This window comes from Podarcis liolepis (genome assembly GCF_965112155.1).
Source record: "Podarcis liolepis genome assembly, chromosome: 9".
NCBI classification, from domain to species: Eukaryota; Metazoa; Chordata; class Lepidosauria; order Squamata; family Lacertidae; genus Podarcis; species Podarcis liolepis.
The window spans coordinates 26,416,824-26,442,146 of NC_139564.1; the positions used below are offsets into that span (position 1 = coordinate 26,416,824).

General features: G+C 41.5%; 1 protein-coding gene across 1 annotated transcript in view; it reads right to left on the reverse strand.

The window, feature by feature from the left end:
• Positions 1–11,991: 11,991 nt before the first annotated feature.
• ARSJ (arylsulfatase family member J) overlaps positions 11,992–25,323 on the reverse strand; it is a 36,659-nt gene continuing 23,327 nt past the window's right edge. The window contains exon 2 of the mRNA XM_083459427.1: positions 11,992–15,947. Within this exon, the coding sequence (XP_083315553.1) occupies positions 14,555–15,947 (1,393 nt within the window). The 3' untranslated portion in view covers positions 11,992–14,554. The remainder of the gene's footprint in view (positions 15,948–25,323) is intronic.

Here is a 25,323-nt window from a genome sequence, read left to right on the forward strand (position 1 = left end):
CCCCCCACTAAAGGACTTAAAGCAAAGAGAGGACCACTAGGTCGGAAAAGACGCTGGTGTTTAAATAGATAACTTTCATAAATTGGATTAAGAAGTATTTGTGTTGGAGAGGAAGAGAGAGGAATTTCAGAGGTCTTTCTTTTTTGGTTGACCCCCCCCCCCTAGACCCGGGAAGTGCCCTGTGTGTGAGCCCGAGAAAAAGAACAAGGAGTTTGACAGCTGTCAAAAGAGCTGTCAAACGGGAGACTAAAGATTGGAACTGTGTTAATAATATCTTTTTGGATTAAAAGTGTTACACTAAAAGTGAACTGATTGGAAACAAGGTGACTGTGAACAACAAAGTAACGGATTGTTGGAAAAGAACTGATGGAAACCCCCCTGGAGGGAACTAAAGACATTGCAATGGCTGCAGAAGGAAAAGTATGGGCGGAGATAGAAAGAATGTTTTGTCTTGTGGGAATTCTACAAGAGCACAGTACTCTTATGAGTGAACAATTGATGACCTTCAATCTTGAACTAAACAACTCTGTTGATGACACAAAGTGGATGGAAAAAAACTCTGCAGCTGCAGAAGAAAAGATAATTTTGGAGTTGGGGGAAAAAGAAGAAGAGAGAGGAGAGGAAACGCAAGTGGAAAAAAACAACCAAGAGCCTGCAACCTTTGGAAACAAAGGAAATAAAGAAGATGACCAGTGGATTACAAATCTGCAGAAGGAGAGAAAGATAAAGGAAGAAGCCCCTGGAATAACTCGAATATTGGATTATAAAAAAACAGACAACTATGACTGGGACTTCTTCTTTAGGTTGGAGTATGGGAGACTGATTGATCCTGGCCAGAAACTGCTCTTGGCTGATTCGGAAAGAGGGAAATACGAGGGGTGGGTGGCAGAACCCCCTCGAGAAGAGAAGGCCAACAAAATGGACTGCCAACAAAACTGGTGGAGAGGGACCAACTGGGGCTTAAGGGCCTCGGATGTGAGAAATCCGGGCTAAAACGGTTTCTTTTCTTTAAGGACATTGGTTTGGGAAGGGACGGAAACCGGGGAAGGGGGGAGGGGAGAGTAGAGTAGTGAAAATCTGAGATTTAGAATGGGAATATAATGATTTTGGGTTTAACATTTTAAGGAGGGAATTTGTGGGAGAGAATTTAGGCCGACTCTAGAGAAAGTATTTAATGTATAAAGCTGGATAAGTAAAATTGGGCCAAGAAAAAGCAATAAACTTTAAGAAAAGACAAGAATAACATTTAAGAGATGGGAGAAAATAATTTGCTGAGACAATTAATGAAATTGGAAGGTGGAAAGGGGGGTGTGGGGAAGTCAAGGAAAGAAGGGAATGAAAGCAAGTTTATGAAATTATACGTGTTTTGTTGTGTCTTTTTATGTTTGTATGTCTATTAAAATGTGAAAACCCAATAAAAATTTTATAACAAAGTATTGGAGCCTCAGCTTCACGAACTGTCCTTCCAGTGAGCACTCAGGGCTGATTTCCTTCAGAATGGATAGGTTTCATCTTCTTGCAGTCTATGGGACTCTCAAGAGTCTCCTCCAGCACCATAATTCAAAAGCATCAATTCTTCAGCGATCAGCCTTCTTTATGGTCCAGCTCTCACTTCCATACATCACTACTGGGAAAACCATAACTTTAACTGTACAAACCTTTGTTGGCAAGGTGATGTCTCAGCCAGTGTGGTGTAGTGGTTAAGAGCGGTAGTCTCGTAATCTGGGTAACCGGGTTCGTGTCTCCGCTCCTCCACATGCAGCTGCTGGGTGACCTTGGGCTAGTCACACTTCTTTGAAGTCTCTCAGCCCCACTCACCTCACAGAGTGTTTGTTGTGGGGGAGGAAGGGAAAGGAGAATGTTAGCCGCTTTGAGACTCCTGAAGGGGAGTGAAAGGCGGGATATCAAATCCAAACTCTTCTTCCTCTTCTTCTTCTTCTTCTTTTTAAGATGCTGTTTAGGTTTGTCATTGATTTTCTTATGTTCTTACATTTGCAATTGTCATGCAGTGTTGCAAAGTTACAGAACATTGGGCAGAGGAAAGGTAAGCAACCCAATGCACAGATGCCTAGAACTTATATCTGCAATATTATACCGGCAATTTCACATTATATAAGCAGAGGTATAAAAATTTGCAATCCTGCAATCGCCTGTCAATCATTGCTTCACCTCTAATCACCTATGGCAGGGAAAGACCCAATAACAATTTCCCTGTTTTTCCACTTCTGGGTTTGTTGTTGTTTTCTATCTCTGCAAGACTTCCTGGCTGTGACCTAACACTTCCCCCTACTGTTCTGTGTTCAGTTAGGATTATTCCCTTACAGAGTCAGACTATTTAGGAGTCGGACTGATGCCTTAACTGGAACAGAGCGCTGTCAACATTTTCCATTTCCATGACCTGTCAGCTTCTTATTTATTATTTATTATAATAAATGTTCTTTTCTCCTTTTTCGTTAGTTAACATGCACAGAGAGCTGTTAATTTACAGTCAATTGTATTCTGTTCTTTATAGTTCACCTTTGGGGGGAAAGGGAGATGCAGGCGTATCTGCAGGGGGCCTACAGACACCTATAATTTGAAAGGAATCAAAGAAAGAAGAAACATTGGAGCTCAGAAGGCTTCCTCCTCGTCTCTAGTAAGAACAAAATTCTTGTAAACAGAAAGAAACATGAAAACAGCCAGGAAACCCTAATTTATTTATGTCTGCTCAACATGAATTCGTAATAGGATTACATAAAGCACTTTATCTAAGGCAGCTGGATGTAGTCCTTAAGAGGACTCCTCTGTCTTTATGAGGTGCCCAGAAGGGAAAACATCTGTCAAGTGAAGATTCTCCCCTCCTTCTAGTAGCACGATAGGAAAACCCACATTTGCCACTGGTCTACCTACCTCGGGACTTTTAAAGGCACAGGATCATGGGCGTAGCCAAGATGTGGGGGGGGGCGCAGGACAGAGCTACCTGCAACACGATTGGTCAGTTCATGGAAGCCACACCTATCGTCCAGTTGCATCGCTAGAATGCGCCACAACATCATCCAAATGACCTCAGAGAGCATTTCAGTTTCAAATAATCTGATTATTTCTATTTTTCGTTAAGTATTTTTATTATTATTTACTTGATTTGGTGGGGGCAGCTGCCCTCCCCCGGCTACACCCATGTACAAGATCCCTCTCAATCAAGGTCCAGACATGGCAATTGATTTCTGTCACCTTTTTCTAAAGAAGGACACACACAGAAGTCAGGACCAACTTAGATCTTCAAGACTTATTAACAATCCACCAGCTGACGTATGAATACTTACTCTTAAACGAGAAAAGGTATAACACAGAGAGCTGTCCAGGCTTTTATGGATAAATGTTAAAGTCACAATAATCTGTTTTGATCACATGTAATTCACCAAAGCTAGCAACTGAGCATCGTTTCCTTGAAGGAAAACTTGATGGCCAAACATAGGTAAATTCAGTAGTGTGGGAATCAGGCATTAGGTTTTAGCAGTGCTGCAGCATAAAGTATGATTGGTTGGCAACTGTTTCATCCTTCTCTTTCATGCCCCCCCCCCCCAGCAATGAAAAACCAATCCAAAGGAAAAACAAATTCCAATTCTTTGGGGATAATCTCCTTGTATCCTATCAAGAATCAAACTAAGCACCCATAAGATAAACACCATTGTTACTGCGCCCAATAAATTGGTTTGTAAGGGGGTTTAATTCAACTGCATTTTCAAATGCAGCAAGACCATTCAGACTCGCTGTGATTAGATGAACAGATTAATTACTCTGAACAAGATTTTGGCAAACATGGGTGACTGCATGGTTTCTTTTAAAAAAGAGGGAAGTCTTTGCCTGCTCCTAAAGCACATATCTTTAAGACTTTATTTCTAACAAGGTATCGGGGCTACTTAACAACAACAACCCTACACAAATACTTACGTGCACATCTATAATGAATGCAAATGAATGACCTTTTAAGCAAAGTTTAGAAACCACCATCAAAGGTCTGTGCATGCCTTCTGTTTGGCATAATTTTAAGTTGATTGCACATATGACATTTACTGAAACGAGCATTTCCTAGCCAAAATTTAAAGGTATATGCTTCCAAATTTTACTGCAGTGACATATCAGGTGTAACTACACAATTATGGAAATGAGAAGCCCAAGCAATGAACATTTGCTGACATGCAACAGAATATTTGAGAACTTGTCCTCTTTGCAGAATGTGCAAGGTAATGACCATTATAATCCTTGTAAACGATGGAAATCACATGATAATCATTTGACAGCATTTCTGCTTTGCCTTCTTGATGACCGTTATCTCTAAATGTCCCTGTACAATTAAAATGGAGCACATTTTAGTTTGTCCACTCCTACAAAATGTTTATCCCACAATCCCTATGCACTGCAGAAGAATCTGCATGTTACATATAGCAAAGCCCCAAATGTCGTCCCCCCCCCCAAAAAAAGAGAAGCTTTAGGATGTTACGACTTCGAGTGCTGGAGGGTAGGATGGGGAGGAAACTTGTTAACCCTTTCTTCACTGGCTTCACTCAAATATCCAGAAGCCTGTTACAAAAAAGGTACCGTATTTTTTGCTTTATAAGAATCACTTTTTCCTTCCTAAAAAGTAAGGGGAAATGTGTGTGTGTCTTATGGAGTGAATGCAGGCTGCGCAGCTATCCCAGAAGCCAGAACAGCAAGAGGGATTGCTGCTTTCACTGCGCAGCGATCCCTCTTGCTGTTCTGGCTTCTGAGATTCAGAATTTTGTTTGTTTGTTTTCCTCCTCCAAAAACTAGGTGCGTGTTGTGGTCTGGTGCGTCTTATAGAGCGGAAAATACAGTACTTGGGACAGAGTGGGGTTTGTTTGTTTTTTAAGCTGTTTGTTTGTTTGCTTAATTTCCATACTGCCTTTCCTCTGAAGATTATAGGACAATTCAAAACATCAAAATACAAAATGAGAACACAATCATCATCATCATCATCATCCTCAATAACTCCCCTACCCACAAACACTTTTAAGAGGCCATACAATGTTCAATCAGCCCAAGACCTGGTTATAAGTAGCTAATAGGGAAATAAAACTACCATGACAATGACAACATCTATCCAGCTCTTCCTTGCAAATGACTCCAGGGTGGCAAACACCAAAACGTTAAAACGACCCAATCAAAAACTAAAATTAAAAAAATACCTAAAACAGTTAACATCTAAAAACATTTCAAAAGAATCACACGCCTAATAATGTCAAGGTTGCCAGAAGCAGTATATTTCAGTTATCAAATGCCTGGATAAACATGAACGTTTTAAAGGCTTCATGCTGCAATATTTGCACATTAAAATCAGAGTGATTTGCAGCATTGAGAAAAGAGTCTGGCACTATGAAGGCTATATTCAGTTTCGCAGGCTTATTTCATCAGTTTGGTGACTTAATCAAATCCAGATTCATTTGAGACACATTTATATACATGCAATTCAGTGCAAACAAATGTAATCCTTTTGTTTTCCTATGTCCGTATCGGGCGCAGATTTGCATGGATAAAAATGTAAAAACTCTGGGCAGATTTTAAAATGTTCCAGATTGCAGTTTGTAACAAAATGTAGGTTTGAAAACCTACACAAAGCATTCCTACATACAAAAAAAGAAACAATTAGAGGAAAATGCCAGAGCGGAAACCAGCATAGAAGCCACACCTGACCACACATTTTAGTTGAGTGTGCACAATTGCACAGGGACTTCGCCGCAGTGAGATGCAGAAACCCAGCCTTCTATTGTTTTTGCAGCCTAATTGAACACATTGATTCCATTGGTCAGAATGGCATTCTATGATTATGTATATCCTTGATGAGCAATGTCTGGAAAAGTTGCTCTAGTTTCTCATCTGTAGGATATTCCTATATGTATGCATTAATCTCATTACACACTTCGGGGTTGATTTTTCATGTTAAAATTAGGCTTGAGGGCTAAGGGTTGGGTTTAATTTAAGCCTTGAACTCAAGCACCAACTTTCCCTGATATCATGTTTGAAAACAACTTGAGCTTTTCCTCATCCCATAGACTGTTTTTAGATATCTAATTATCTTGTGAGAGATGATATCTCTACCATGTTGCTAGCCAATGATAGTAGCCTTTGAATTTTCCTTAAAAAAAAAAAAATTAACTACGCCTGTCCATCTATCTATACATCTATCTACATTCAACCATAGTTCTGTTTGGTTGCCTACACAGCCCTCTAATACCGGTAACAACCTGGTGAAGTCATCTCAAGTTCAAAGGCCAGCAGTTCCTTTTCTGGAGAGTAAGTCTGTCTCTCTAGGCTTATCCTTATTAATCTGTTTGTCTAAAGAGCTTTTTGCTCTTGAGTTCACTGGTCTTTTGCAGCTTCAGCCAGAGAAAAGGTGATGCAATATGAATATAAGAAAAGCCTGCTTATCTCACTCAGTTGGCTACACTTGTTAGTGAGCATTGATCTATAATTATATGTACCTGAATGGACAATTCATTTGGAATTTATTTGCTGATGAAGATTCATCCTTGAAACAGTTGACTTATCCCAGAAACACTGTTCTGTTCCAGCTCTGTTTGCTGTTCATTACTGCATTCTACACGCAGGGGCGTGGGAAAGGGGGGGGGCAGTTACAAACTGCAATGACAAATTATCAAGGAACAATTACTGCCCTACTAGGGCTGTTCATAAAAACAAACTTTTTTAAAAAAATGCCTGCTCCAAAGGTCTTCTCTTACTACACTAGGGATTATATAGCTATATCTGAAATTTTATGCATATCAGTTAATATCTTGACCTTCCTCCATGAAAATAGCTGTTTTCCTATGTCGTGAAGGCTGAAATTTCAATTCAGTGAAGCAAGGTCAAGATATTAACTGATATGCATGAAATTTCAGATATAGCTATATAATCCCTAGTTTAGTAAGAGAAGACCTTTGGAGCAGGGGTTTTTTTTTTAAAGAAAAGTTTTTATGAAACCGCCCTACTGCCCTACCCTCTGCTGGGCTTCCCGGGTCCTGGAAAGTCGGCCTATGTGAAGAAAATGAGACTAGGCCGAGTAGATTAGATAATACAGAGCATGGTGAAATCACAATAAATAAAACCTCCCCTTCAGTAGTTTCAAGCACTACTACAGGTTCCACATAATATCTGTACTCCATTGTTTACTGTGACAGCACCTGCACTTTGGAACTCCCCGCCTAGTGCAGCAAAGCACGTGCCTTTGCTAGACTCTTTTCAGGCACCTGCTAAAAGCATTCTTCTTTAGGCAAGCATGCCTAGATGCTTGGGAAGTTGAAGTAATTTCAATCTTAATATTTTAGCTTTTGTATGTTTTAAGGTAGGATTGTTATTTTTTCTTGATTTTACTGCTGTGGTGTTTTTTTGTTTTTTGTTTTGGTAAACCACTTGCAGGTTTTTAAAAATAAATTTTATTAAATAAATAAACAATAAATATCAATAAAATAACACAAGCCAAAACACAATCCATCCTGTTGATTTAAGTAACTGTCTATAGTCACCTACTTGTTATCAGAGGCCCAGAATCCACATTCCTTTGTAAGAAAATATGCAATAAAGTAAAACCATTTTTGCAGACAAAAAAATAAATAAAAATCAATGGGGGGGAGGGGGATGACAATAAATTTTCCGCACTGGGTACCACCTGACCTTCCTATGCCTCTGTCTACACGTTGGCGCACACACCACTACAATATTGTTGGACATTATCTATTGAAATTCATCCTGCCTTCGTTGTGGTGTTCCCTGATATTTATTACGTTTGCCATTTCTTGTTTATGGACTTATACATACATTATATGTGGATGTTTATGATTTGTAAATTTTGGATTATGATCTAATAATTAATAATACTTGTTAGCCACGCATTGCGGTTGAATTTGAGCTGCTCATCTCACTCAACATCCTGTTCTCACAGTGGCCTATTGGATGCCTGCGGGAAACACTGGCATTCAGAAACATTACTACCTCTGAACACCGAGGCAGAGCAGAGCCATCATGGCTAGTTGCCATCGATAGCCCCCTATCCTGCATGAATCTAATTCTCTTGCAAATTGCCATGCAAATTGGTTGCCATCACTGCCTCCAGTGGGAGCCAGTTCCACAGTTTAGCAATGCACCATGTACTTTCTTTCATCTGCTCTGCATCTTCTAACATGCAGCTTCACTGAATGCTCATGCGTTCTAGCACTATTGAGAAAAAACTCTTCACTTTATCCAAACCATGCATAATATAAGTTTCTATCATGTCAACTTACTCACCTTTCATCCAAACGAAAACGGCTCACATGCTGCAACCTTTTCCTTCTCATCTCCTTGATAATCTTGGTTGCCCTTTTCTGAACCTTTTCCAGCTCTACAACATCTTTTTCCAGGTAATGCTCTTCAACCAGGTCTTTTCTAATCCATTTAGAGCCGAAGTTGAGTCAATTTAACTCATAAAGGGCTGCCTATTTTTTCTGGCAGGACTTGTGTTGTCAAAGAACCTATTAGACAAGCAGAAATGCAGAAGACAAACACTTCCTCCCATGGAGATGCAGTCATCTGAAAACCTTTACCTAAGGTTTCGCCAGATGACCTGTTTATTGAGCATTCATCCTGAATTGCTTGAAGGGTGTTTATACACTTTCCCGTTAATCCTTTGCTCATGCCACTCTTTTCAAGGAATTTCCCTGCTATCCCTGACCACAAAAAGTCTGTTTCCTTTTTAAAATGTATACGTTGTGCTAGGGCAACAGAATGCTTTAGTCCTTTTTAATTGTTGAAGGCAAAATTTATGTATGCACTTAACATGAACTAATGTGTCTTGAGGCACCATGAACTTGTTACACTCCTCTAGCTGTTAAGACACAGGAGACTATACATCTAATTTATCTCTTGGCTTTCCTCCAAGGTGGCGTATGCTCATTTTATTCTCATGGCAACATGGTGATATTGATTAGGCCGAAAGAGCTTAGCCTAGCCAAAGTTTGCCTAGTGTGCTTTGTTTCTGAGCAAAGATATGAACCTAAGTCTTCCACAGCAAAAACTGTGTCAATTACACCAGACTGGGTCTGTTCTTAATTGTATATTAAAGAATGGTGATCTGCAGAAATTCATTTTAGCATTAGGTTTCAAATAAATGCAGTAGGCTGTATAGTTTATTTTGCTGGTGACTGTTGCAGAACACACTAATTGGATAAGCAGGATTTATCGGTTCCAGGCTTCAGCTTGTAGAGTACGAACTCATCGTGTTGTGGTCTTTCATCTCATTGTTCTCTCATTCTTTTTACACTGCTGTGCAGTGTTGATAATGGAGAGAGTTCCAGAACCCTTGGATCTAGAGGCCCAGTGCAAGAATACGACTTTTGTACCTTGAATGGAAACTTTGCAGAGATAGTATTTCTTACCTGTGCAAGGTATACATATGTGTTGGTGTTACCAGACTAGTGTGACTAGTTCATCTTTTACAGACCTGATCCTACCCTCTCAGAAGGTGTCCAAAAGAAAGGAATGGGGGTTAATTTGAGATCCAACCCCCAAGAATATGTTTCTCTTGTGCCCTTGCAATCACAGTCCCTACTGAAAGTCCTGGACGCAATATAGCAAGAGTGGTTAATGAGTTAGAAATTGCTTTATCAAGACTTCCGGGGTGGCGCCTCCGGCGATGGCGGACTCCCTCTGAACTGGAGGGACTAGCTCCGCACGAAACGGGTCTTTTCCGCTGCGGCGTAGTGGGGACCCTTCTGGAAATCACAGGCGGATGAAGCCTGTGATCGTAGGACTCGGTGGGCACCCTTAGTGCCCCCCCAACCCACAAAGGAACCCATAAACGGGCTCCGAAGTGAAGAGGGGGAAGTGGCGCGGTGCTGTTAGTTGTTTTTTCTGTGGAGCGAAGCCGCACAGCCGTTGCCGGAGAGCGCTGCCTTTTTCCTGGGACAATTTGGCATCTAAAATAACCAACCGTGAGTACTGGAACACTAAATATTCGGATTTTAAACAAGAACTGGCGAAATAAAAGGAATTTGGACTTTAAAATTTACCTTAATTTGGTACTGAAACGGAAAGGGCTAAACAGGAAGTCACCCTTCCGTTTTCTTGTAGTTAAAACAAAGCAAAGACAACGCAAACTAGAGCCTTAAAAATTACTTTTAAAGGATCGACTTTCAGCATTTAAAATTGCGGAACCCCCCTTTGGAAGCAGGAGAAGAAGGGGGTCTTTTTATTGAGCTGTTTAATCCTGCAGAAATAAAGCTAAAGTAAAGTAATTTTCCACCGTCCTGACCCTGGAGCGGGGTGTCAGACTCGATGACTGAAGCTCATTGACCAGAAATAAATGCTTTGACAGATAGTTAAAAGGAGAGAAACATTGTGACTCCATTGTTTCCTTTCGTCTTTTAAAAGAACTAATATGGACAAAACATCTTAAAAAAGAAATTTTGTTGCTATTGTTTTCAAGGGAAAGAACAATCAGAAGTTTTTCCCCCTAGAGGGGAACGGTGAAATTGTAACTAAATCCTGGGAACTTGCAGCTGTTACTGATTACAACTGTGGGAAAGGATTTTGTGACCTTGCAGGACAATGCCTTCAGAAGCACTTTTGGGTGCTTTCTGTAAAATAAATGCCCTACTGGATCAGTTAAGCCAGAAGATGGTTTTTATGACTAATGCTGCCAGAACCTTTGATCAGGTAGTGGAAAATTATATGGAGCCCACTCAGGAACCAAAACAGGAGCGTGCCATGACAGAACAACAAAAAGAAGAGGACTTTGCTGAATCTGGGGCGCCAGCAGGGAAATGAGCCTTTGGATTTGATAAATGAACTTGGAAAAAACCAGATTTGGAAGGACAAAGTTTGGATTGACTTGGAAATGGGGGGTTGGACTTTCCCTATGCAGGGATGTTTGGACTTTCCGAGTCTGGCAATGGGCCGCCAGAGGTTTGGAGCTGTTGGGACTTCCAATTTTGGAGGGAATTTGAAACATGTTTTAAAATACCACATGGAGCTTAGTCTGGACTATGAGAAAGGGGCTGATTTGTTGAAAAGGGTCAAAAACACTACTAAGCTGGAGTTCCCCCGAGTGAAAGGAAAATATGAAGAAGAGCTGTGGAAGGGACATGGAAGAGATTTGAAGGCCTCGGATGTAAGGGCACCAGGTTAATGTGCCAGACTAATGGGATAAAAAGGACTGACAATCCCAGGACCGGGGGGAGGGGACGCTGGAAGAAGATTGGATTGTTTTTATTTTCTTTCTTTCTTTTTTTCTATTACCAGAAATGTTTTATGAACGTTGGAAAATGTTGAAATGAAATTACTTGGCTCTTGTATAAATATTTAAAGAATTAGGTAAAAAGGTAATGGTTATGAGAAGTTTGTAAAAATAAGATTTAAGTTTTAAGCTTTAAGGTTTTTTATAAGATGATAATAGAGTAAGGTAACGTAATGACAGAATATTATGAATTATGGAAAGGATTTGCTGTGACAATTATTAATTAAGATACAAGAGATGGGAGGAGGAGGAGGTCATGGAAAGAGGGTAATGAAAATGGATAACTTGAAAATGATGGTTTTATTTTTTCTTTTTCTTCTTTTGTTTTTGTTTTTTTCTTTGTAATTTTGTTTTTTATCTTTGTAATTTTTTAAAAAACTCTTTTTTCAATAAATATTTTTTAAAAAAGAAATTGCTTTATCAAATGTTGTTTATAGATTCATTTTTGTGAAAACAGTAAAATATTCATTTACCAGTGATTTAGTACCAACCACAATTAAGGAACAGAGGCAATTGGCTTTCTAACCATCTTCTCGTCTTCACCTGCTTTGTGAGGATAATGGTGAAGGTTTCTACTGACCAGGGAAAGGTGGAGATAAGTGTCTGCCCAAAGCAGAAAGTCCAATTTCCATTTTCATATAAAAGTTGCAAAACCATTTCAAAATCTGAAAACTGGGTTGTTGTTTTTTTAAAAAAACTTTTACAAAAAAAGACAACAGAGGCTATTCTGATTATCACCATAAAAATAAACTATTTTTAATAGATACATAAATAAAATGTTTAGAGTTTACCCTTTTTCCATTCCCCCTTCCTCCCCCCCTTCTTTAAACATCCAAGAGTTTTGCTTCCATAAAGAAAAGTGTGTGACTACACAGCCAGATAACCACTTTAACATGCTTGCAGACAAAACCCAGAATGGAAGAATGCACCCAGATAACTCCCCCTCTTACAGTTACTTCTGATTTTACAGTACTTGCAGATTATTGCTACATGAAACAACATTCTCCTAGGAATAACAGTGGACTAACAAATGACCCGCAGGAAAACTATGGGAGCAAAAAGTCATTGGTGGGCTGCACCTCAAAATAAATTATGTATGTATTACAAGCTGAAGTTTTCCACTTGTCTCAGGCCTCTTCTTCCCTTGTTTAGCTTCCTTCACAAACAGGACCTACTACAGACTGTTGTTTCAGGGTGAGACTACCCATGGACTAGTGAATAGTGAAGGGGTGGGGAACCTTTGGCCCTCCAGATGTTGTGGCAGATCCACTTCCATTAGGCCCAGCCAGCATGGCCAATGAAGTTCAGGGATGATGGGAACTGCAGTCCAATATCATCAAGAGGGTCACAGGTTTCCTCTCTTTGGAATAGTGGGAGCTGGCCCTACATCAGCACCCTGAATGGGAAGTTCTGAATTCTGGAATGGAAAGTGAAAATCCTTATCTTGTTTTCTACTACAGGTGTTGAGGTTTACATAGTGTGGCTAAGGCAGTGGTTTTCAAGCAGTGTGCTGTGGCACCCTGGGCTCTGATGCCCTCTTGCATCTCTGCTTCCCAAAGGCTAACACAGCTGTTTATTGCAGCAGCCTTGGTTACAAGCTATCCAGGCAAATGGTGTCTCTGGCTGGCTAGGCCCCTGTGAGGCAGTGTGAGTAGGCAACTCTATTTGGGGTGAGTAGCTGTGGCTGCCCAGAGGAAGAGGACTCCCAAGGAGAGGGGAGAACAGAGGAGTCTGAGGGAATACTCCACAAGGGAGGGTGATCAAAAAAGGGTGACATAACTGGGCTCCTAAGCCCCACAGGGGTGCCGCAGAAAGAATGTAGTTGACCAAGGGAGCCGTGGACTCAAAAAGGTTGAAAACCTCTGGGGTAAGGCATTTGCCAAAAACTATTTTCTGACCTCTCTCTCTTCAACAGAGGAAGCTGTGAACCATATTTAGACTATGCCCATCCATTCATCAGTTGGACATCCTGAATGAGCTTCTTCTCATTATCAGCTGCAGAACGGCTTGTGTTCATGGATCTTTGCCTTCTCCAATCAACAATGGGACCGGGCTGCATGCCTGGCTCTTTCTGCCCCTGGCTACAATCCATACATATAAGCAACCTCTTGCTAAGTCAGTAAGACCTTCTTTTGATATATGCTTCATGGTTGAAGTCTGGCCACCTTACTGCACACAAATCACTTATTAAAGTGAATAGAGAAAGCCTACTTATCTGAAGCTTCATATGTGCTGGAGTGCACACAGCCTTTTGGATTCTGACAGTTGGTATGCAATCTACCAAGCACTGCTGGTGAATACCTTTATAAGGCTGCAATTCTGTGCACAATTCTGTGTATATATTGTATGGGATTGTGCACACATAATCCAGCAAAGAGTTTCAATCTATAACTCTACATCTTTCTGTAATTATAACCATGTATTAGCAGTTTTGTATGTGTGTGCATAGCTTGTTTTTATTGGAAGGAATTGTAGCCTGGCACATTCTGGGAAGGAAAAAATCCTTTCCAGTTGAAAGCTAGGCAAAATTTAATTAGAAGCAGCTTTTTCACAAGTTATTCAGGCTATTTCTGGTAGCTTAATGGCTGGCTGTGCTTCATCAAGATAACATAAGGGGGCAACTCATTTTAATGTTTTATCCCTTTTTTGGTCTTTATTTTCTCCCAGCAATGGAGAATATTTTACAAGTTTGGCTTTTTACATGGTTGTTAAAATAAACAGGTGCATTCGAACACATATCACCATGTGTTCTACAAAAGTAGGGTACAGAGACAGCATAAGACCACAGGGAGTTGCATTATACCAAGTCAGACCTTTGGTCCACCTAGCTCAGAATTTTCAGCACTGAGTGGCAGCAGATCTCCATGGTTTTAAGATAGGAGAGTCTCCCAGCCCTACCTGGAGTGGCTGGGCGTTGAACAGAGAATCTTCTGCATGCAACACTTTTGCTCTACCACTGAGCTGTAGCCTTTTCCCCTATGGTGTGAGCAATAATGTGTGAGTAACCCTCCACTGTATGGAAGATAAGGTAGTGAGGGCAACTGCATCTGACATATGTCTCTGTTGCTACAACGTAAGACCAAAGAAAAATGGCACTTCTACTGTGTTGGTATGTCTGCAAATTATGAATTTTTGGGACTGTTTTGCTCTGGTTTAGCAATGGACTCTTGAGCCTAAACAGTTACCTGGATGTTTAGCTACCACTACATTTGGTAGTCTTTCTCAGTATGTATGCTTAGGATTGCAGCATAAGAAACCATTGCAAAGCACCTTAGGGAACCACTGAAACTATCCACCTGCAAAGCACCTTAGGGAATGTCCTTTTCTTCTGTCAGGTTTCTTCTTGTTTTTATTTTTATTTTGCTTAGTGTCTGCTTTGTTTTTGCTGGGTTTCTTCTTCTTCTCATTCTCCTTGAACCATGGGCCCCAAACGCCTCCATTAAAATTGGGGTTACTCCTGGGGTCCTTAGGTGGGTATCGGACGGGGACAGCAGTCTTGTTGAACTGCGAAAGCCTACGCAACAGCTGCTTCACCACCTCTGGGTACTTCCTGGAAAGGTCCACTCGCTCATATGGGTCAGCTGTGATGTTGAACAGCCACACGGTTTTCCCAGCAGTCCATGAAACTCGTTCGTTGTGCCAGCGACTAGGGCCAACATTACTGAATGACTGCGGAGGGACCCAGTCGCTGTATCCTGGGTTCCCCGTCAATAGTTTCCAGTGGTTCACACGGATCGCTGACTGAATCGCTGTGTTCCATAGTCCAAAGCCAGCTGCCCAGGAACCGTTTTTGGCTTTGGTGTAGATAGGATCAATGTTGTGCAAAATATCCATCCTTGGAGACCGGCGGCCTTCACTTATGGTCTCCCACACGTCATAGCCATCCAGTTCGGTGTCCTCATCAATCTGCCCTTCAGCTAACATGATTAGAGTAGGGAACCAGTCTGTTATGTGGATGAGCTCCTTGCACACACACCCCTTGTTTTTAAGCAGAGGGCTATGAACAAAGCCAACTGCTCGGATCCCTCCTTCCCAGTATGTCCCCTTGCTTCCTCTGAGAGGCCAGTTATTTCCACCGGCTGTGGGCTGCCCTCCATTGTCAGATGAGTAAATGATAATGCTATTGTTATAATAACCATACCTCTTTAATGCAAAAGTCACATTGTTGATAGCTTCATCCAAGCATGCCAGCATAGCAGCATACCTACGTCGGTTTATATTATTTATCGATCGGTAACGCTCGTAATACTTGCCTGGTGCCTGAAGTGGAGAATGGACAGCTTGGTATGCAATGTACAAAAATATGGGTTTCCTGGGGTTATGGGAGGCTAAGATTTGTTGCACTCTTTGCGTGTACATCTGCGTCGAGTACATGCCATTGTCATGATCCCATGCAGCATTGTCATTCTCATACAAGTCGTAGCCACACATCCGAGGACTGTCACATTTGTAATGAGTGTAATAATCGCCGCTGCCCAAGAGAGAGCCAAAAAAGGTATCAAACCCTCGCTGTGTTGGCATGCATTCCTTGCGGTAGAAGCCCAAGTGCCATTTGCCAACCATGTGGGTGGAGTAGCCAGCTTCCTTCAGCTTCTGAGGTAGTGTCACGTTATCCAGCGGTAAACAGTTAGGCTGAGTGGGCCTTATGACTGAATGCTGAAGACCAGTATGGATTTGATACCTGAATGAGAGAATGAGAGAGAGAGAGATTTTAGACAAAGGAGAAAAATGTAAAATGCATATATGCTACAAAGTCAGGACCTGGAGTGCACAGAGTACCATGAAGCACAGGCCTATGTTTGTTTACTTGGAAGTAAGCGCCACATGGTTCAATGCACAGGAGTAAAGCTTTAAATTGGTGATCTGAGAGATGTCAGATGGAGATTCTGTGTTGCGCACCACAATCCAGGTCTGGCAAAAATTTATCCATCCCTACTGGCGTCTGTGTTTACCAATCGACGTTGCAAACCAGTATTCATTCATTCTTACTGGCATTTTACCTCACTATTCAACGAGAGAGAGAGAGAGGCGCACTCTCAGAGCTGTTCACATGTATACAGTACAGTGGTACCTCGGGTTACAGATGCTTCAGGTTACAGACGCTTCAGGTTACAGACTCCACTAACCCAGAAGTAGTACCTCAGGTTAAGAACTTTGCTTCAGGATGAGAACAGAAATCGTGCGGCGGTGGCACGGAGCAGCGGGAGGCCCCATTAGCTAAAGTGGTACCTCAGGTTAAGAACAGTTTCAGGTTAAGAACGGACCTCCAGAACGAATTAAGTTCTTAACCCGATGTACCACTGTACTGGGTTCTGAGGCTGGAGCTAACTTCCAGTATGTATAGGATTGCATTATGAGGATGGTAATACCTTTTAGAAATGGTATCTATAATATATGAAATGTTCTGAAATACAATCAGAGTTTAGGGTAATTGTGGAATTTCTATTAAACAGCAACAACAACATATGTCACCCACATGAATACAAAATAGATTCAGCATGACAATTACTAAGTGGTACTGCAAAGCCAAGTCAGTAAACACCCATTTGGCTCAGAAAATAAGGTATTGTTAAGCTGCAGAAGTCTTTCTATTAGTGAGAAAACATACAAAATATTAAGAACTACATAATGCCATGAAGGCTTATGTCTCTCTCACATTTTGACACTACTTATGCATTAAGCATTTCATGTTTCCTCTCTCTTCTTTTTTTAAACAAATGCTCATGCTCCTGAAGAAATTAAACAACTACTTGTGGATCTAGAAATACAAGGACATTAGCATTTTTTTTGTTATTTCCAGGTTGACATCCTAATTATTCCAAAGCATGCTTTATTATTTTCCCCCAATGCATGCACTTACTCAAACGGTGCCTGAATGAAAACTTGTATAGAAAGCGACTATCACCCAATTCTGATGCTCTCTGGAGCGGTGTGATTGCAATTGTGCAGTGGTTGCTCCCTGCAATGTCAGTGACTTCCACAAATGCTTTGATGTTGATGAAATGGTTATGTGCCGGCTACCAATGCCTGCCCCATCAGGGTGTGTGTTCATTCTAATATTATGCACCCCCACAAATTCTAGCCTTACCACATGGGCAGAAGTTGCAAGTTTTGCCAGCATCAGTATCCTTAAAGCAAATGCTCTGCAGCTGTACACAAGTTGATTTGTTACGCGTCTTACTGACAAAGGTTGCTTTTTGGGATTCAACAGAAGACAAGAAACATGTTGTCTGTTTGTTAAAATCATAATGGACAATCTATATCTGCTCCCTAAAGCACTGGATATGTGTTGGGGGGGAGGGTTAAATTTAAATCTGCAAGCCGAAACAGAAGTATTTTGCTGAATGGACTGAATTCATTATCTCGGCTAATTAGACACTATTTATAAAGAACAAGCACATGCTAAGCAATGATCTAGTAACATATCCTACAGTTTTGCAGGCTTTAAGGGCTGTTAAGAGGTGGGTGATTTGTGCTGTATCTGTAATACTGTATAAATCTGGGCAATTGTATTTAATTAGATTATTCATTGCCTCAGACCCATCTCTTAGCCAGGACTTTTCGATGATTGTGCTAGTTATGCCAGTTCCACCAATCCAATATAAACTTAGATTAATCTATCATAAGTAGAGGCTTACGTTTATTTAACATAAGGAGAGGTTTACAATATTTATTCAACAATAGTGGAAGCTTGTTTTACATTAATTTCAATGGCACAACTGTTTGTAGAAACAGTACCATAATATTGCTCCCAGATGGATGCAGATGTTAAGCTAGACTTTGTTGGTTTCTGTGCACATGGAACTTTACTTAAAGTAGTGATGCAAACACTAACAAAGTGATGTTTGTTTCTGCCAACCAGACTGCACAAGCTTTTTAACAAATGGCTTTAGGCCTGCACGCAAATCAATCATGTACAACTGGATGTAAAATTACATCCCAAACCAAGCTAAGATAAAGAGTTGTAACACATTTATTACAATGGGGCTTAAGTTTGCTTAACTTGGGCTAGAGTAGCGGCATACAGGGCAGTACGAGGATTCCTGCATGGTGGCGCCTCATTCATGCCGCTCAAAATTATGTGCCCTGGGCTCTGGCCCCCCTGCCTCCCACATTAAGCCCTGCATGAGACTAAATCTCAGGGTTGTGGAATTTGAGCCCCATGTTGGGTGAAAGATTCCTGCATTGTAGGCTGTTGGACTAGATGACCCTCATGGTCCCTTCCAATTCTATGGAATAACAATAGGCTCATTTTCAGGAATGCCTTACGCCAGGGGCAGGGAACCTTTAGCCCTCCAAATGTTGTTGAACTGCATCTCCCATCAGCTCCAACCAGCATGGTCAATAGTGAAGGCTGAAGGGTGTTGAAGTCCAACACCCATCCGGAAAGCCACAAGTTCCACACTCCTTCAATGTGGTGTAGTGGTTAAGAGCGGTAGTCTCGTAATCCGGGGAACCAGGTTCGCGTCTCCGCTCCTCCACATGCAGCTGCTGGGTGACCTTGGCTAGTCACACTTCTTTGAAGTCTCTCAGCCCCACTCACCTCACAGAGTGTTTGTTGTGGGGGAGGAAGGGAAAGGAGAATGTTAGCCGCTTTGAGACTCCTTAAAGAGAGTGAAAGGCGGGATATCAAATCCAAACTCCTCCTCCTCCTCTTCTTCTTCTCCTGCCACAGACAGATGCCAACCCAATGCCGTCAGCCCCTTCCTTTGTATCTCTCAGGATCTCCAATGGGAAGCTGCCTTTTTAAACATGGCCAGAGAAAGAACAGAGCTACTTGCCATTGAAGGATGCAGGTTGACGGGAGCATTTCAAAGCAATGCCCCATTATCTGCCTACCCAGAATGCAGTTTACCTTGAATGCAGAGAAACATTGCCCATAATCCTTTGTGTGTGCACAGACCTTCACATAGGCATATAATCTGAATGCAGGGGAAGGGGGGATAGGGGTAGAGGAGGGTGGTACACACTGAAGCAGGTGGGCAGGAAACAGCACCATTTACTTGGTTTGTACCTGTGAAAGTCAAGATGTGCTTCGAAACTGTATAATGCTTTCCACTGCCCACTGAGCAGAAGCCATTCAATCAGGCTAGCTGAATTGTTTCCATCCCAGCTGGTCATTCAAAGAACTGTAACTCTGATAGACTTATCTGAAAAATAAGTCATGTCAGACTAACCTGATCTCATTTTTTGACAGAATTACAAGCCTGGTAGATGAAGGGAACGCAGTGGATGTAGCCTACCTTGATTTCAGCAAGGCGTCTGACAAGGTGCCCCATGATATTCTTGTAAAGAAGCTGGTAAAATGTGGTCTTGACTATGCTACCACTCAGTGGATTTGTAACTGGCTGACTGACCGAACCCAAAGGGTGCTCATCAATGGTTCCTCTTCATCCTGGAGAAGAGTGACTAGTGGGGTGCCACAGGGTTCTGTCTTGGGCCCAGTCTTATTCAACATCTTTATCAACGACTTGGATGATGGACTCAAGGGCATCCTGATCAAATTTGCAGATGACACCAAACTGGGAGGGGTGGCTAACACCCCAGAGGACAGGATCACACTTCAAAACGACCTTGACAGATTAGAGAACTGGGCCAAAACAAACAAGATAAATTTTAACAGGGAGAAATGTAAAGTATTGCACTTGGGCAAAAAAAATGAGAGGCACAAATACAAGATGGGTGACACCTGGCTTGAGAGCAGTACATGTGAAAAGGATCTAGGAGTCTTGGTTGACCACAAACTTGACATGAGCCAACAGTGTGACGTGGCAGCTAAAAAAGCCAATGCAATTCTGGGCTGCATCAATAGGAGTATAGCATCTAGATCAAGGGAAGTAATAGTGCCACTGTATTCTGCTCTGGTCAGACCTCACCTGGAGTACTGTGTCCAGTTCTGGGCAGCACAGTTCAAGAAGGACACTGACAAACTGGAACGTGTCCAGAGGAGGGCAACCAAAATGGTCAAAGGCCTGGAAACGATGCCTTATGAGGAACGGCTAAGGGAGCTGGGCATGTTTAGGCTGGAGAAGAGGAGGTTAAGGGGTGATATGATAGCCATGTTCAAATATATAAAAGGATGTCACATAGAGGAGGGAGAAAGGTTGTTTTCTGCTGCTCCAGAGAAGCGGACACGGAGCAATGGATCCAAACTACAAGAAAGAAGATTCCACCTAAACATTAGGAAGAACTTCCTGACAGTAAGAGCTGTTTGACAGTGGAATTTGCTGCCAAGGAGTGTGGTGGAGTCTCCTTCTTTGGAGGTCTTCAATCAGAGGCTTGACAACCATATGTCAGGAGTGCTCTGATGGTGTTTCCTGCTTGGCAGGGGGTTGGACTCGATGGCCCTTGTGGTCTCTTCCAACTCTATGATTCTATGATAGGCGCTGGAGATTGCTTTTTTCCTTCTCTCTGCTTTTCTTTCGTGTGATGTCCTTCATATTGCATGCCTGAGGGATTGCTTTTTATTATTATTATTGATCTGTAAACTGCGTTGAAAGTTGGTGGAAGAGTAGAATTAAAAAATACTTTGAATAGTGACAATATTTATTCCTATCATACCTTGATACTTAATCAAGATGCTAAACAGGGTTCTTCCAGGCTGTATATTTTAAACAAATGTTTACTAAACTCCCACTGTTTTATCAACCCAGCAACTCCAGGAGAACATGAAAACTTCCAATGTTATAATCATGAAGCTTTGCTCAAGCAGGAGTTGGATCAGTCCCTTTAATGCTTGGCTGGGGAATCTTCTATGCCAGGGATGTCCAACCAGTAGATTGCGATCTACCAGTAGATCCCCGGCTGATCCTGATAGATTGCGGAATCCTTATTGTGTACAAAAAGTTACGGGGGAAAAGCTTACAAACTCTGTGCAATCCTCCCCCCAAAAAGCTCAACAACGCTCCTCCTCCCTCCAATGACAATGGGTAGATCACTGCCAGTTTTTTTATGCTGGGAGTAGATTGCAGTCTCTTGGGAGTTGGGCATGCCTGTTCTATGCCAGGCATAGCCCAATACTGGCAGGAATATGCTTATTTATTTAGAGCTCTTCAGCCAAAAAGGCTCCCATGCAATCTTACATACAATCAATAAAAATAAGACCCTGCCTGGATGCTCACAATCTCAAACATCAATCATCATCATTATTAGTTTATCATTGATTTTTATTGGGTTTTTTAAATAAATGCTGTAATTATTTGCTTTTAACTTTACAGATACTTTTTAATATCTCTTGCAAACTGCATCTTTCCTACTGAGGCAGCCTGATGGAATAGCTGCTGTCAGGGGACTCTTGAGGGAGAGGGAGGCCTGATGGAGCTGGTCTTTCAGCAGAACGGGATGAAATGAGCCCTGCTTCCTAACTCTGAGGATGCTGCACATTCCCTGCTAAATGCAAAGCTCTCTGGGAGCATCAGAGCCCAATGGAGCTCTGGATGACAGCCTATTTCATCTGTTATCACTGTGACTACATAAATGGCAATGACAGCGTAACAGATGGAAAGCATGTGTATGTAGCTATTGTTTTATTTGCTCTAAGTTCTGGCACAGTTGTAAAACTGAAGCTAATGTTCTCAGCCTTACCATTAATATTGTTCACTTTCTGAGAGGCAAAACCCTGATTGCATAATCAGCTTTCTTAACTTATATTAAATCTATACAGATGGAACACACACACAGACACATGCACACAAAAGAGAAAGTTGGATGGAACCTAACCTTTGCTTGCCACGCAGACCCACTTCCCCTGAAAACTGAACTCTGAATAAAAGCAGATCTTCCTCTCTGTCCAACGTGAGCATATGCAACTTGAGAAACAAAAGCTTGGGTTATGAAGTCCTTGTACTGTGAACTCATGAATAGAAAGCCTCATAAAATGAAGGCTGGCATGTCTAAAGTAATTTAAAAGAACCTCCGTTTCCTTAATTATCAACATGTGTGCCTGCAGGTAGGCCATTTGGGCAGATATGCATCTTTTTAGCAAAATGCAGGCCTGTCATCATTCCACAACATGACTGACAACAATGCTCAAGGGAAACTAGCATGGAAGCCACACAAGTGCTATGAGCACCAGAACCATTCTTTGTATTCAAAATAAAAAATTCCTTCCAGTAGCACCTTAAAGACCAACTAAGTTAGTTCTTGGTATGAGCTTTCGTGTGCATGCACACTTCTTCAGATACACTGAAATAGAAGTTGCCAGATCCTTCTATATAGTGAGAAGGTGGGGAGGGGTGTTACTCAGAAGGATGGTGGGAATGGGAGATAGGCAGATAGCTGGGAGAGCCTGTTGACGACTCTTAACGACTGTAATAGGTCTTACAGGAAAAGGCAAGGGGTGGGAAGGTGAGAAATGGTTTAGTTATGTATAGTGAGATAAGAATCCAATGTCTTTGTTAAGCCCAGGTCTTTTCATGGTTTTAAGTTTGGTAATGAGTTGTAATTCAGCAGCTTCTCTTTCCAGTCTATTTCTGAAATTCCTTTGTAGTAAAACAGCTACTTTGAGATCTTGTATAGAATGCCCTGGGAGATTGAAGTGTTCTCCTACTGGTTTCTCTGTTCTGTGATTCTTGATGTCAGATTTATGTCCGTTTATTCTTTGGCGTAAGGTTTGGCCTGTTTGTCCAATATAGAGAGCTGAAGGACACTGTTGGCATTAGTGATTGTATTTCAGAACATTTCATATATTATACATTAGTGCCAACAGTGTCCTTCAGCTCTCTATATTGGACAAACAGGCCAAACCTTACGCCAAAGAATAAACGGACATAAATCTGACATCAAGAATCACAGAACAGAGAAACCAGTAGGAGAACACTTCAATCTCCCAGGGCATTCTATACAAGATCTCAAAGTAGCTGTTTTACTACAAAGGAATTTCAGAAATAGACTGGAAAGAGAAGCTGCTGAATTACAACTCATTACCAAACTTAAAACCATGAAAAGACCTGGGCTTAACAAAGACATTGGATTCTTATCTCACTATACATAACTAAACCATTTCTCACCTTCCCACCCCTTGCCTTTTCCTGTAAGACCTATTACAGTCGTTAAGAGTCGTCAACAGGCTCTCCCAGCTATCTGCCTATCTCCCATTCCCACCATCCTTCTGAGTAACACCCCTCCCCACCTTCTCACTATATAGAAGGATCTGGCAACTTCTATTTCAGTGTATCTGAAGAAGTGTGCATGCACACGAAAGCTCATACCAAGAACTAACTTAGTTGGTCTTTAAGGTGCTACTGGAAGGAATTTTTTATTTTGACTATGGCAGACCAACACGGCTACCTATCTACTACATTCTTTGTATTAGCCTTCCCCAACCTACTACCTTCCAATGTTTTGGGCTACAACTCCCATCAGCCCCTGCCAAAGTATGCCCAATGGTCAGGGATGATGGAAGCTGTAGTCTAAAATATGTGGACGGTTGGGAAAAGCTGTTTTATATCCAAGACTACTTCAATGCTGTTATAAGCACCAAAGTCTACTAGCTTCCTTTAGTATCCTCCTAATAGACTTGCCAACTGCTTCATTGGAGCTAAAGATTCCTGCATCACAGGGGGTTGGACTAGATGACCCTTGGGGTACCTTCCAACTCTATGATTCTAAGATAACAAACTTCCCATGATTTGAAAAGAGACCTTCCAATGCCACCTTTGTTCTGGTTTGTTTCATTTTTATTAGTGTATTATTCCCATGTATTCATGCAGATTTATGGTGCAGCCACACTTGGAATACTGTGTACATTTTTTGGTCACATTTTAAAAGATCACTGCAGATATGGAAAAGGGTCAGAAAAGGGGCAACCAAAATGGTCAAAGGGCTGGAGCAACTGCCCAATGAAGAAAGGAGCGTTTTGGGACATGCCAGAGGACCTTTTTGGCTGACTGCTAAGTGGCAAAACAGACACGATATACTTTATATGCATGATCATTGTGGTTTTACTTAAACTGTTCCTGCTTTAATAATGTAACCATTACTGGCAATGGCCAAGTATGCCTTTTGCCTAGTCTTGAAAGACAGCAGTAACCCTCCCTTACTAATCTGAGATCTAGCAACCATCCACCACCCTCCCTAAAGAGAGTCTGTTCCAATGCGTTCTGTGCTGCTTGAAGTTTACATCTGGTATAAAGAACACTGCCTAATTGTGTCAAGGGAATTACCAGAAGCATCAGAGGCTTTGTGTGATTCTCAAACATAATCTCATACTTTGGGAAGGGCTGAGGCTCAGTCACAGAGCGCATGTTTTTAATGCAAAAGGTCTTGGGTTCAATCCTCAGCATCTCAATGTAGGGCAAGGAGAGACTCCTATCTGAAAACCTCATGATCCACTCTTGGTCAATGTGGACTAAAGAGACCAATGGTCTGACTTGGCATCAGGCAGCTCCCCATGTTCCTAACCCAAGGCGCTGAGTATTACCAGTCTTCTAACAGTCCTTACCCATAATTCATTCCTTTACCACTACTGCTGAAAGCAGCCCTTTAAGCAGCTCCTTGGTCTCCATCACACAAGTCTGACAAGGGCTTGCTCAGCAGATGATCTCTGGTCTTGGGAATTCACTCTCTCTGATTTGCTAAAGTATGAACACATGAATTTCCCACAAACTATTTAAGACTCCACTAAGCATGCTTTCCGTTACTGGGGATTGGCATGGGAAAATTTTAGGTTGTATATTTTTAATCTCCATTTTTAGCATATTTGATATTGTTAGCTATTGGATGTTGGAGGGTTTGTTTTTGTTTTTTTTACTCTAAGCCTACAAACGGGGCTGGTTAGAAATTCAAATTAATACGCAAATGCCTCTGGAGGCATTCTGACTGAAATAATGAATGAGCCAATAGCAACGACTTCATAATTTATAGACAGGATAGAAGTAATTACCAAGCATGCACATGAATGTTTTGATGAAATATCCCAGGGGTGAAATGTTTAGCTTAATTAATTTTTTTCAAAAAAAAATATAATTACATTTTAGAAGCCACAATAGTAGTGTATATTCTGTGGCTGTGTACACACTCTCATTTAGTTTGCATCCAGAACGTTCTCCACTGCTGGT